This window comes from Arachis hypogaea, chromosome 13 (assembly GCF_003086295.3).
Source record: "Arachis hypogaea cultivar Tifrunner chromosome 13, arahy.Tifrunner.gnm2.J5K5, whole genome shotgun sequence".
NCBI lineage: Eukaryota > Viridiplantae > Streptophyta > Magnoliopsida > Fabales > Fabaceae > Arachis > Arachis hypogaea.
In genome coordinates this window covers 107,427,454-107,440,699 of record NC_092048.1, presented here as the reverse complement: position 1 = coordinate 107,440,699, position 13,246 = coordinate 107,427,454, and the positions used below count along the sequence as shown (strand labels likewise).

The 13,246-nt window shown below is 33.9% G+C and overlaps 1 protein-coding gene across 2 annotated transcripts; it reads left to right on the top strand.

Moving 5' to 3' along the window:
• Nucleotides 1-4,137: 4,137 nt before the first annotated feature.
• Nucleotides 4,138-12,793, top strand: LOC112732563 (respiratory burst oxidase homolog protein A). Of its 2 annotated transcripts, XM_025781314.3 has the most exons (14): nucleotides 4,138-5,575; nucleotides 5,803-5,962; nucleotides 6,324-6,372; nucleotides 7,100-7,213; nucleotides 9,103-9,525; nucleotides 9,663-10,049; nucleotides 10,142-10,237; nucleotides 10,374-10,489; nucleotides 10,696-10,863; nucleotides 10,956-11,115; nucleotides 11,223-11,420; nucleotides 11,527-11,655; nucleotides 11,764-11,842; nucleotides 11,940-12,793. In XM_025781314.3, exons 1-14 carry the CDS (start codon nucleotides 4,924-4,926, stop codon nucleotides 12,047-12,049), a joined length of 2,841 nt encoding a protein of 946 aa, XP_025637099.1. In that variant the 5' UTR covers nucleotides 4,138-4,923; the 3' UTR covers nucleotides 12,050-12,793. The 2 variants fall into 2 exon arrangements, with proteins under 2 accessions (XP_025637099.1, XP_025637100.1); XM_025781315.3 differs by lacking the exon at nucleotides 7,100-7,213 and having other exon boundaries at nucleotides 4,179-5,575.
• Nucleotides 12,794-13,246: the final 453 nt, after the last annotated feature.

The following is a 13,246-nucleotide window of genomic DNA, read 5'->3' as shown; positions in this document are numbered from 1 at the left end:
CTTGTTTGTCCCGATATATGAGGGTACATTACAAGTATTATTTTGTTATATATTTTTTAATGATTATTTATTTTATTACATGCATAATTATAAATATTACATGCATAATATTATAAATATTAAATTAAATAAAATAATTTTAAATTATTATCTCTCTAATATCATCGTAATTTTATATTAGTAATGTAGTTTTGACTTTTGATATAGGTAACAATTGAGGTAGCGCATTCAGACAAAGGGATTTGTTTGTCACAGAAAATATTGCTTATAATTTTTAAAAAATGTTGCTATAACAGATGCTATAGCTTCCTTTGTTCCAGTAGAAATAATGCTAACTTGTACCAAGAGCTAGTCCTTTGCTAGCTGATGCTACTGTTTATCACCAATTGGTTGGTTGCATGATATGCTTAACCAACACTCATCTTGATATTGCCTATGCAACACAACAACGCAGTCAATTTATGGGAAAGCCCACTAAAACTCATACGAAGGCAGCTATCAAGGTCTTTAAATATTTGAAAAGCTCTCCTAAGCGTGGCATTTTAATTTTTCTGCTTTGATCTTCTCCTATATCCAAGTTTTTGGTTTTAGCAATGCTGATTGGATGCCTCAACACTACCTATCGCTCTATCACTGGGTATTGTTTCTTTATTGACAATTCTTTGGTTTAATTTTGAAAGACAAGAAACAAGATACTCTATCTTGTTCTTCGTCTAAAGCTGAATATAGAGCTTTATCTTATACCACGAGAGAGTTATATTACAATGGCTCATGAATTCGTTCCATGATTTACATACATGTAGCTTTCCTTTCATATATGTGACAACAAAGGGGAAACTTTTGTTATAATGAGCTGTACACAATATCTTCTTTAGATTATCCTTCCTAGGACCTTATTCCTTCTTTTTCAGCAATATAAATTGTAACTTTTTGTGTATTGAATGAATAACAAGAAATATAGAAATTCTCCACTGTGTTTATCTTTGCCATAGCTATGCTGCTATTAATTAATTTATAGTAGTTAAGATTTGCTAGTAGTAAATTAAGAATTAAGATGGCATAATTTTTTTTTTTCAAAATCATATGTTAAATATAGTTTAAAAATATGTAAGAATTTTTCTAACCCCATAGCTTATATTTCTACCCTGGCCTTGAATATGTTCAGTCACACATAGAAAAAAATGTGAAAAAAATTCAGCAGGTTGGTAAGCTTCCTGATGAAGCGATGGTGCAAGTTGCCCACAACCTATAATGAGAAATACATCATTAGAATTTATTATTTTTATCTGTTATTTATTCAATTTCTTTAGTTTGATAATATAACAATATACTTTAACACATATTTTTAAATATTGATGGTTAAAAATAATAAATTCTGACAACTTTTTTCACCTATAATATGTATACATTATAGATATATAAAAAATTAATTACTCATATAAAATATATATTAAAAATAGATTTAATAACACATGTATTTATATATAAATATATAGTATTTGGTGACTAATTTTTTATGTACACTTAATATTATACATATATATCCAATAGGAAATTAATTAGATGGATGAGCCTATTAGGATCGAATTTCTTTTGCTTCATTTTTTGTTTTCTTTTGTTTGGGGAGTTCTTTTTCTTTCACTACTCATTTTACGTCTAGTGCAACGTATAGCTAGAGTATTAGCAAAGTCAACAGTTAATAATTAAGTTAGGTGAACTTAAAGTGCGTGTTTGATTCTTCTGGGGGTAGAAATTAAAGTAAAACTCATGTATCCTACATACTATGGCGCTAAACATCTATAGAAGACTATGTTTTAAATAAACTTGTTCATTATTAATGTGGTTGGTAGGTGAAATTTGTCAAAGAAAAAATGAACTCTGCCTTTGTTTCTTTTCATTTCATTAATTCATTTTTGCTAGTCCATATATTATAAGGAAAATTCTTTGGTGTCTATAATTTTTGTGTCTAAATTGCCTAAAAGTAGAAATAGATCGAAAAAAATGAGACCCACTCTTTTATTTTTAAATTATATATCTAAAATTTAAACACCATAAAAAAGCACCATATTAATTTTCTGCTTGAGAAAAAGGGATGCCTTGTGAAACAAGTTAGCTACTTTATTTCGGAGGCTTCACATTTCACATTGTATTTCAAAGTCAATAGGAAGTACATCTGGTGAAAAAATTGGTACACTTGTACTTCCAATGCCTTATGTGAACAAAATGGCAAAATTGTTGGAATCTAACCTTTCAAATTAATCGATAGAGTGTGCTGAAGTTTCCTTGTTTCCTTCAGCATTACATAATGTGTACTTCGTTTCCGGTGGATCTACATTAAGATTTAAGATTTTTAAAATCTTTTTTATTTACGGATTTAAAAAGAAAAAAGTGGAGTTTGGATTATTTATTTTATAATAATTTTATTTTTCATTATAGTAATATATTAGATTAATATTTTCCTAACACAATTGGTTAGAAATAAAATAATAAATCTAATTAAAATAAAATGAAAACCCTTTAATTTGAAAGAATTGAAAACGAAGAATTTTAAGAGTTGAAGAGAACTAACAAAAGTTCTCACCATTTTCGCCTTTCGAGAAATCATATGGTTTAATAAAAATAATATTTATATATTAAAATTAACTATTAAAATCATTCTATCACTATATATTTGTGTATAAAATATATTTATAGTTTAATTTAATTTTAATATATTTTTTATTAGTGACTAATTTTGGTGACTAATTTTAATATACATCTAACACGGTTTATATTTTAACCTTATAAAGCATTTTCATTTATTTTGTTCACAACGACTAGAGTTAATATTAAATTTGGTACCTGAAATTTGAGATGAATTAAAATTGACTCCCCTAAAATAACAATTGATCCAAATTAGACTCTCCAAATTTACAGTTGTAATTTGCATTAGTCATGATTTCATCTTTGTTAATGGCATGCTAATTTGGCACGTTAATTTGTCATGATGCATAAAACAAAATATTGTTTTATATTAGCGCTCAATCTTCAATAAAATGATGTCGTTTTACACAAATAAAGGTTAAAATGCATCTATTTTATAATCTTTACTAATGATGAGAAAGAGATGCATTTTAACTTTATTCTAGTGAAATGACATTGTTTTATTAAAATTTGGATACTAATATACGACCGTAATATTTTGTTTTATCTAACATAGTAAATTAACATATCAAATCTGCATACTGTTAATGAAGATATACTTAGAGACTATTGCGAGTTACAATTGTAAATTGAGGAGTCTAATTTAAATTATTAATTAAAATTTTAAAATATCGATTTAAGTCTAAACTCAAATTTTAAGATCAAATTAAATATTACCTTAAATCTATTATTTCAAAATTAAAGTATTGCAAACAATAATACATGATCGGTTATGTGCATGTTTTTCTCAAAAGAAACTACTAAAGCTTTAATTTATTACCCTACCCAATGCATCATGCATGGGACAATCAGTGACGAGTGACCACGACCATGTCTTCCCAGACCACAATCACATCCCTGTATAATTTAATTTGACCGCTTCCTATAAGACATAGCTCTATGCTGTGCTCATCAAACCACTTTGCTTTGCTGCAACCGCAATTCACAGTATTCCTATATATTCCCTAGCAGATTAATTATCAATTAAGCATTAGTGTTTTTTAATTTATGAATGAAGTTCCCATCCCCCTTTCAATTGACATTGTAACTATCCCCTGTCGGCAACTAGGTGAAATAGAAAAGTCAATTTATGGTAAACACATTCCACCCAACACCTTTTTATTTAATTTCTATATATTTTATATTTTCTCTACTGAACACAGCTGATGTAAATATAGTAACAAATTAATCTCATGGGGTATTTCTTTTTTCAAATTACATGGGTCTTAAAATTTCCCACGAAAATAGAAATTTGAGAAATTACCAAAAAAAAAAGGGGGGGGGGGGGGAGGGTTAAAAGAAGGAGACAAAAATCGTGGGTGGAGTTGACTTGCAATCGTTGCCGTCGGCTCTGAAACTCTGGAATGAGCGGTCCCACTGGCGTAAAAGAGAGATATTCCATTTCGTTTTCCGACCCACCACTCAACACTCCCCCTCCGTCCTCTCTGCAATGATAATCCATATCATATCTCACTCCAACCGCGTCATGCAACCCTATATCATTCCTCTCTCGCATTTCATCTCCTCCACCTTCGCTCATTTCTCTCTCTCTCTCTTCTCTCTTCCCAGCTGCTACATTACCTAGTACCTATACGGTATACTCCAGCACCAATTAGTACTATTCTACTGTTACCTTTTTTCTTATACATAATCATTTTCTGTTACGACTTAATTATTCCACGAATCTTTGTATTTCCTCTTATATTATATAGGTCCCCCACCCCCTGCTATTACTAAAGCAAAACCCATTGTCATTTTCTTAATTAATTAATTATATTTCTTCTTTCTCCACCCTTTCTCCATCTTCTTTAATTTATCAACCTCTTTAGTCTCTACGCGTTCATGTCTCTGTCTCATAGATTCTGAATGAAACGCGTTCTACCCTCTCAGTTTTTTTCATCTCTGATCTCTTCCAACGCTTAAATCAACAACAACCACCAAAACCTGGTCCTACACTCCGACCCATCATCACTCCAAGCTTCCTTAGCCTCTCCAAATCGTCCTTCATGCTTGTTCAACCACCCGGTGCACGTTAGCAACGCACGCACCATTGCATTACCTTCCAAACTCACTTACATTCTTTTACTTTTTCCAAGAAAGAAAAACACAAGTTGGAGGAAAATATAAATAATTAAATAAATACAAGGTGAACAAGAAAAGGAAGTTATATATATATAGAGAGAGAAAGGCCAACTATATATTCTTCTGTTTTGGACCTTTTGCTTTGATTTGATACATATAATGAACGGTCATCCGAAGCACCAGCGCAGGTGGGCATCCGACACCGTTCCCGCCAGAGCAACCGTCAGTGCGGGAACTTCGCCGGGAACAGAGTCAACCTCCGCCGGCGGAGAAGAGTTTGTGGAGGTCACTCTCGATCTTCAAGACGATGACACTATCGTCCTTCGGAGCGTTGAACCAGCCACTGTCATTAACGTTGTTGTTGACAGTGGTACCACTGGTGGCAGTGGACACGAAACTCCGGCGTCTGTTTCTAGGTCGCCGACGATCCGGCGGACCTCGTCAAGAGGCTTGCGGCAGTTCTCGCAGGAGCTGAAGGCGGAGGCGGTTGCAAAGGCAAAGCAGTTCTCGCATGAGCTTAAGGCAGAGCTGCGACGGTTCTCGTGGAGCCGTTCGTCTTCGTCAGCTCAAAATGTTGGCGGAAGCAATGCCGGCGGCGGATTTGAGACGGCGCTGGCAGCTCGCGCTCTAAGAAAGCAGCGCGCTCAGCTAGATCGCACTCGTTCCGGTGCTCACAAAGCACTGCGCGGTCTGCGATTTATTAGCAGTAAATCAAATAATGGCGTTGATGCGTGGAACGAGGTGCAGAGCAACTTCAATAGGCTCGCCAAGGACGGTTATCTCCATCGCTCCGATTTTGCTCAGTGCATAGGTTCGTATCTTTTTCAAAATTCTGTTCAGGTTATTGCAAATTTGTAATGTTCCTTTTAACAGTTTGATTCGTTATCCTCAAGTGTTTTCCCTCAACGTTTATTGCATTAAGTTTTATTTATTTATTTATTTATTTACAGTTGCAACTTGCAATTATTTAGATCTCACATCCTCTGTCATTTGAATTTTGATATTGTGCGCTTAAGGTTGTTATGCTTTTCTATGCAGGAATGAGAGATTCCAAGGAATTCGCTCTGGAATTATTTGATGCTCTAAGCCGGAAGCGAAGGTTGACGGTTGAGAAGATAAGCAGGGATGAACTTTTTGAATATTGGACGCAAATTACCGATCAAAGCTTTGATTCGCGACTTCAGATCTTCTTCGACATGTAATCATTGAGTTATTATTGCAGTCCAACTTAATTAATAGTGATTACTAATATTAATATTTCAATGCTTTTCAATTACTTTCCTTTCTTTAAGGAAAAGTTTGCAAGTCCTAATTAATTTATGTCATAATAAACACATTGTTAAATATTAGCATGTCACCATATATTTGCATTGACACTTAAATATTCGTAAAAAATCTTTGATGCTTTCTTAGCTTGTAATTCAATTACGTTTTTAGATCATCAATTGTTTTGCTTTCTTTTTTTTTTTTTTTTTTTTTTGGGCATCAAACGTTTACTTCAATTATTATGGTTTTATATAACGTGACTTAGTATTTTAAAAATTTTATTCATCAAACAGGGTGGATAAAAACGAAGATGGAAGAATCGCCGAAGAAGAAGTAAAAGAGGTATAGAAGACTTTTATATTACAAACCAAAATGTTCTCTCTTATTTTTGTATTAAACTGAATTTATTTTCTTTTCTGTCTATTTAATTTAGCAATAATCATTGTTCAATATTCAGCGTTTAAAATTCAAGGTTTAAACTTATGCCTCTATTTTATATTATGAAGTGTGATTCCAAATTATGAATTCAACTGTGTCACTGCTTAATTGTTTATCCATTTAATAACCATGCATTCTACGAGTATAACATAAGTATTCTCTTTTCGTTGTAGATTATTTATTTTGTTATATTATTAATTCGTCGCTAGCATGGCGTCCACTTGATCTTCAATTAATCAACGTTAGGCAGGATTGGGTAAACTTAATCGCATGATTATTAAATGAACTACTTCTAATATTCAGTATTTCCACTCATGACGTTTTCCAAATTCTAGAAACTCAAGCATAATAATATTAGTTGGTATATTTCAAGAGTCAGTGAACTATATACGTCTTACTTTTTCGGCTTTGGTTATACAGATGGCGCTTTCATTTTTCTTATTTTACCGAATTCATAGAATTTATAATGGAGACGTTTTCAGTGGAGTAGTTGGTGGGGGCGTAGTCGTCATTTTGTGCTGAACTTTTCTTTTGGCCTTTTTTTTTAATCAAACACGTAATACTCAATTAAAGCTTTTACATTAAGCTTTTTCGTTGGCCAATTCCTTTTTTTTTTCTTATTAATTTCCAGATCATCATGTTGAGTGCTTCAGCAAATAAGTTATCGAGATTAAAAGAGCAGGCTGAAGAATATGCCGCTCTGATTATGGAAGAGTTAGACCCAGAAGGACTTGGTTACATCGAGGTAGGAAATCGCACTATATTAGATAGATAATATTATTTCTGACTTTATCAACCCGCACTACTCTAACATAGCCGTACATATTTTACAGTTATCTACATAGATACTCTACCTTTAGTTGTGTTACCGTGTTAGTACGAGGTGAATTACGATAATGCAGCTTAGATTAGTCAGTTTCGAATTAGGACCACCACACCTGTCTTCGGTCAAAATTTGGCCCAAATAGTGTTATTTGAAAATAATTCAGAATATTTTTAATGATGTTCAACCATGCAGGAAAGAAGGGAGATGAAGAAAGAAAATAAACTGTGATAATTAATAATACAAATGATCTTGCCTTCAAAGAAAAATGATTTGATGTCATAGCAACTCATTGCATCATATGTTAATAATTTAATAGTGTATATAATAAGATCTTGTTTCTATCCTTTTGCTGCGTCAAACTTACCTAAAATCAGGTAGAGAAAACTTGGTCATAGTGTACGTGTTGCAATTAACTCGTTATTCCTATTAAGGTAGTTCCTCGCCGCAGGTAGTGATGCCGTATAATGTGACTTATCGGAAATATTTGGTAACCAAAGAAAATTAGTCAAAAGCAGCCATAACTTATCTTATTTAACATTTATTAATTGTTGCGACAATTAATGAATGCTAAATAAGGTAAGTTTTGACTGTATTTTTTGTCTCCCTAATATTAGCCGTGACTTATTACCATAGCTTAGAGTAACCTTATTTCTTTATCACTTGACTTTTCTTCATAAGATATTCATACTTTTTTTTTTGTCTTTTAATAAAGAATAATTTATATGTTTTGAATAGAGGTCATTGAATAATTATTAATTTTCTGCTAATTATTTGTCAAATGTTGAATTAAGATTAGAAGTTTAACTACTAAGCTAATACTTAAAGGACCAACAATTAGCTCCTTTTTTTTTTTAATTTCATGAAGTATGTTTTTGAAGGTGCATGTGAGGAAGAGAAATGTCATTTTTAGAAGAAATAAAAGAAGAAAAATGACCGGAGTTGACTACTAAATAATTTGGTTCTATATACCTTTTCATAATTATTGTGCATCTTGGTGTTTTTTTTTAGGAATGCTAGCGACCAGCACTTTTTGTTAAATTCTAGCCAACACTTAACCATTAAAAGAAAATTGAATGATTCTACACCATTAGATGCAATCTCACACCATCAAAAACATTATTGATGGCTAATTAATGACTAAAAACCACAAAATCTGCTGGTTTCCTAAACTTTTTCTTTTCTTTTTATATGTTTTTGGAAGAAGATTTACTTTAAATAGAAACTTACTATCAAAGCTCAAAAGTTCCAACGGATTATACTAAATGTTTTTTTAATTATCAAAACTCAAAAGGTTATTATTATTTTTTAAAATTTAACAATATTATACATATTATTTAGTATATTTAAGATAGTATTCAAAAGGATTTTTAATGTTGTTGGTTGATGTCTCTGCATTATTGAATATGGTCACTATGACTTGATTGACTTCGTGTCAATGAGAAATCAATATATATTCCTCAAACAATTGACCACATACAAATTTGAAGTGTTGAAAGGAGTATATGCTTGCCCTTCTTCTTTTTTTAATATCTCCCAAAGCACTAAGAATTCCAAGAGTGAGTGCCTGATGAATGGTGTTCTGAGACATATCGGACACGTCTCATTATGCTTCTTTTCCCAAGTGGCTTTTCTGCTGCTTGGCCAGTTACGCGTACACTACTCAAAGCGTAAGTGCGCGTGCTGCATTCTTTTGCTGTTGTGATGCTGATAATGAAGGGAATGTAGTAATCACTGGCATTATTTCTTTTGCATGATTGAGTCTCTAATTGTTTTGTGGCAACTTGGATTGTCATCATCTGTCCCCGCAGCTATGGCAATTGGAGACGCTTCTTTTGCAGAAGGACACGTACCTTAACTACAGCCAAGCTCTAAGCTACACAAGCCAAGCTTTGAGCCAGAACCTTCAGGGACTAAGGGCAAGAAGTCCTATTCGTAGGGCGAGCCGCAGGTTGGTCTACTATTTGCAAGAGAATTGGAGGAGACTTTGGCTCTTAACATTGTGGGTTTGCATAATGATTGGGCTGTTCACATGGAAGTTCTTTCAGTATAAGCAGAAAGATGCCTTTCAAATAATGGGTTACTGTCTTCTAACGGCCAAAGGTGCCGCTGAGACTTTAAAGTTCAACATGGCAATTATACTATTGCCCGTATGTAGAAATACCATTACTTGGCTTAGGTCTACCAAGCTGGCTTATGCTGTACCTTTTGACGACAACATTAACTTTCATAAGGTACGCATTGTATATATATGATCGCCTTTAGAATTTCAAAACACTTAATTCCAGGAATTCAAAAACAAAACAACTAGACATGATATGTAGATTGGGGTCTGCTATTTTTCTTCAAATTCACTTATTTATACTTGCAGACAATTGCTGCGGCCATTGTGGTTGGTGTTATACTTCATGCCGGGGATCACCTTGCATGCGATTTTCCAAGACTTGTAAGAGCTTCTGAGGCTGATTACGAGAAGTATTTGAAGGGTGTATTTGGTGATCATAAACCCAGTTACCTAGACATTGTTAAAGGGATTGAGGGTGTGACTGGAATATTGATGGTGATTTTAATGTCAATAGCATTTACACTTGCAACTAAATGGTTCAGGAGAAATCTGATTAAGCTGCCTAAACCATTTAGTAGGCTTACTGGCTTTAATGCCTTCTGGTATTCACACCATCTGTTTGTCATTGTTTATGTCCTGCTCATCATCCATGGTATAAAGCTTTATCTTGTGCACAAATGGTACCTCAAAACGGTATGCAAATCAGATTTCGGTTATTAGGAATCTTAGTTAAATAACTTGTTCTTCGGCGATTGCTAACTTGACGCATCAATTTCTTTGTGCAGACATGGATGTATCTTTCAATTCCAGTTTTACTTTATGCGGCAGAAAGAACAATCAGATTCTTCCGTTCTGGTTTCTATACTGTCCGTCTTATAAAGGTGAGTACTGAGCAGATGAGGGGGAAACATGTGCAAGGCGCTTAAAATGGGCTTTTAACTTCATTATAAACATAGCTTTATTGAGTAGCTCTCAGCTTATATTAACTTTTTGACATTGTGAAAAACTTCTATTTAGGTCGCCATATATCCTGGAAATGTTCTAACATTGCAAATGTCTAAGCCTCCCCAGTTCCGATACAAGAGTGGACAATACATGTTTGTACAATGTCCCGCTGTTTCTCCGTTTGAATGGTAAGTTGCATTTCAGTTTTTCTTGCTTCTTTTTCTTATATTTAAGTATATATAAAACAGAGCGCAACAGGGTATTGATTGAATTATGAAAGGCAGTGAAAGTGAACCACTAAAGTGATATGTCATTTTTATGAGTAGTTAGTTACAGTCTTGGTTATGCTTCTTGCGTGATGTGACGGTAACATGGATCAATATATGTATGACAGGCATCCATTTTCTATTACCTCATCCCCTGGCGATGACTACCTGAGTGTTCACATTCGGCAATTGGGTGATTGGACACAGGAGCTTAAAAGGGTATTCGCTGAAGCATGTGAGCCCCCTGTATCCGGAAAAAGTGGCCTTCTCAGGGCTGATGAAACAACCAAGAAAAGGTAAGTGTTGCACTTGCCATTTACTTTTGCCTTCTTGTTTTGATTCTCAGGACAAATAATTTATGTTTGTTTGTTATTAACAATGGATACAGTCTTCCAAAGCTAAAGATAGACGGACCTTATGGTGCGCCAGCTCAAGATTATAGAAAATACGATGTTTTGTTACTTGTCGGTCTCGGAATAGGAGCAACACCTTTCATCAGCATTCTGAAAGATCTTCTAAACAACATCATCAAAATGGAGGAGCAGGCGGTGAGTGTTTGTGCTACACAGGAAAATAGAACTGTTATGCCATCCGTTTGCAATTGTCTGGAAATTCATTTCTGACTAAACTGACTATCATGATTACTTCTGTCCAGGATTCAGTCTCTGATATAAGTAGAGGTTCAGACCAAAGTGTTGGGAGTACAGATTCACCATCTCTAAACAAAATTGCTCCAAAACGGAAGAAAACATTGAAGACTACCAACGCTTATTTCTACTGGGTTACAAGAGAGCAAGGTTCTTTTGATTGGTTTAAAGGAGTCATGAATGAAGTAGCTGAACTTGATCAACGGGTAATGATTAATGCAGAGGATTTATTTATTCTACCGAGGAATTATCTTTATCAGAATTTGTTTCCTTGGCGCCACATGATTAAGAACTAGTAATGTTGAACTACAGGGTGTCATTGAGATGCACAATTACTTGACTAGTGTATACGAGGAAGGTGATGCAAGATCTGCCCTCATTACCATGGTGCAAGCACTCAACCATGCCAAAAACGGTGTTGATATCGTCTCAGGGACTAGGGTAAGCCTTCTAAATTTTATTATTTGTTCTCTTGTTGCCGTTCAATTTCTTTATTGGGAGTGAGTAATTCTAAAACATCGATTCGCTTCTTCAAATTTCTATCGTCAGGTGCGAACCCATTTTGCTAGGCCTAACTGGAAGAAGGTATTCTCCAAAATGTGTTCCAAGCACTATGGCGGACGAATAGGTCAGTTTGTCTCCAACAAGCATGCATTGCAAATGCACTTTGTTATTCTTTTCTCTTTTACTGATATTATGCTTATCTTAATTCTGATCTCTATCAGGGGTATTTTATTGCGGAGCACCAGTTTTGGCAAAAGAAATTAACAAGCTCTGCTTCGACTTCAATGAAAAAGGTCCAACAAAATTTGAGTTTCATAAGGAACACTTCTAAGGAATTCCGGGGAGCTCTTAAATAGGTTTCTTTTAGCAACTTGGAGTGGCCAGATTATATGATTATGTTCAATAAGATAAGAAACATTTTGTATAGAATTTGAAACATTGTATATAAGTACCTGCCGGCATGATTGCTAGCAATTTATCATACAAGTTGCCGCAGAGAAAGAGATATGCGCAACAAATGTATCATGCAGCACCTGAAGTGCGGTACAGCTACGTTAGAGAAGATGATGACCTATTGATCTTTCCCAAATATTCAGCAGATACATCCACATTTTATTGGATATGGACAATTTTGCAGAAAGGTCGAGAGATTGGGATGCCTTTTTACTAGAATAACTACCTCATTTTACAAGTGGATCCCAGGAATTTCTTCTAGAAAATAGAGGGTGAATTCCCGGAGTCAGCTCTGCCTATTCATGAAGTTCTTATGCAAGAAGAGGGTGGGATATATCTCTCTCTGTAAATGAGAGTGGTACAGTTTTTTTTTTTTTTTAATTTCTAAAGTGATCACTATTTTTTTTACCTTCTATTTTTTTATCATATACATGAGGGACAATATTACACAAATGACATGGTGGAATGCTAATGTGCTCAAGTCAATATTATCTCTTATGTCATTTTCTAGCCCAGAATGATTCCTAGCTAGGGCCTAGGGTGATGCTGATGAACATACCAGACATAAAGTGTATTATATTGACTAATGAGAATCGAGTTTTTCACTAGCTCTTTTATGATCTGATCATGAGCCTGCTCTGCTTAAACGACTGCCCCTTCGCTTAATGATCACAATCCATTTTGCATGATACTAGTGTATGTACGAAAAATGTTTAATTTTTTATTTATATCTGAAGTAGAGTTAATAAAAAATATTTTTTGATATTTTCAAATTAAGTTCATATTTTTTTTATTTATATCAATATTAAACAAAAATACATAATAAAATTCGAATAAAAAAAATGATCTAAGAGCTTTTTTTTTGTGCTCTGCTAAGGTTAGTAAAGTATAATCCTAATTTTTTCAAAGTCGTGTGAAGTCGTTGACTTTCTACGAAGATTCGTAAACAAGGTGGATCATGGGAAGCAATTCGAATTCTGTTAGACAGAATCAGAGGCGTAACCTAGCTGAAGAAAAGGAGGTAGTGGTATTTAATGATGGAGACATTTAATCTAAATTGGATAAGTGTGCAAAA

Coding starts and splice junctions, on each gene's coding strand:
- LOC112732563 (XM_025781314.3), top strand. CDS start 4,924: ATGAACGGTCATCCGAAGCACCAGCGCAGGTGGGCATCCGACACCGTT. Junction 10,238..10,373: donor ATACTGTCCGTCTTATAAAG/GTGAGTACTGAG, acceptor ACTTCTATTTAG/GTCGCCATATATCCTGGAAA. Junction 10,864..10,955: donor GATGAAACAACCAAGAAAAG/GTAAGTGTTGCA, acceptor CAATGGATACAG/TCTTCCAAAGCTAAAGATAG.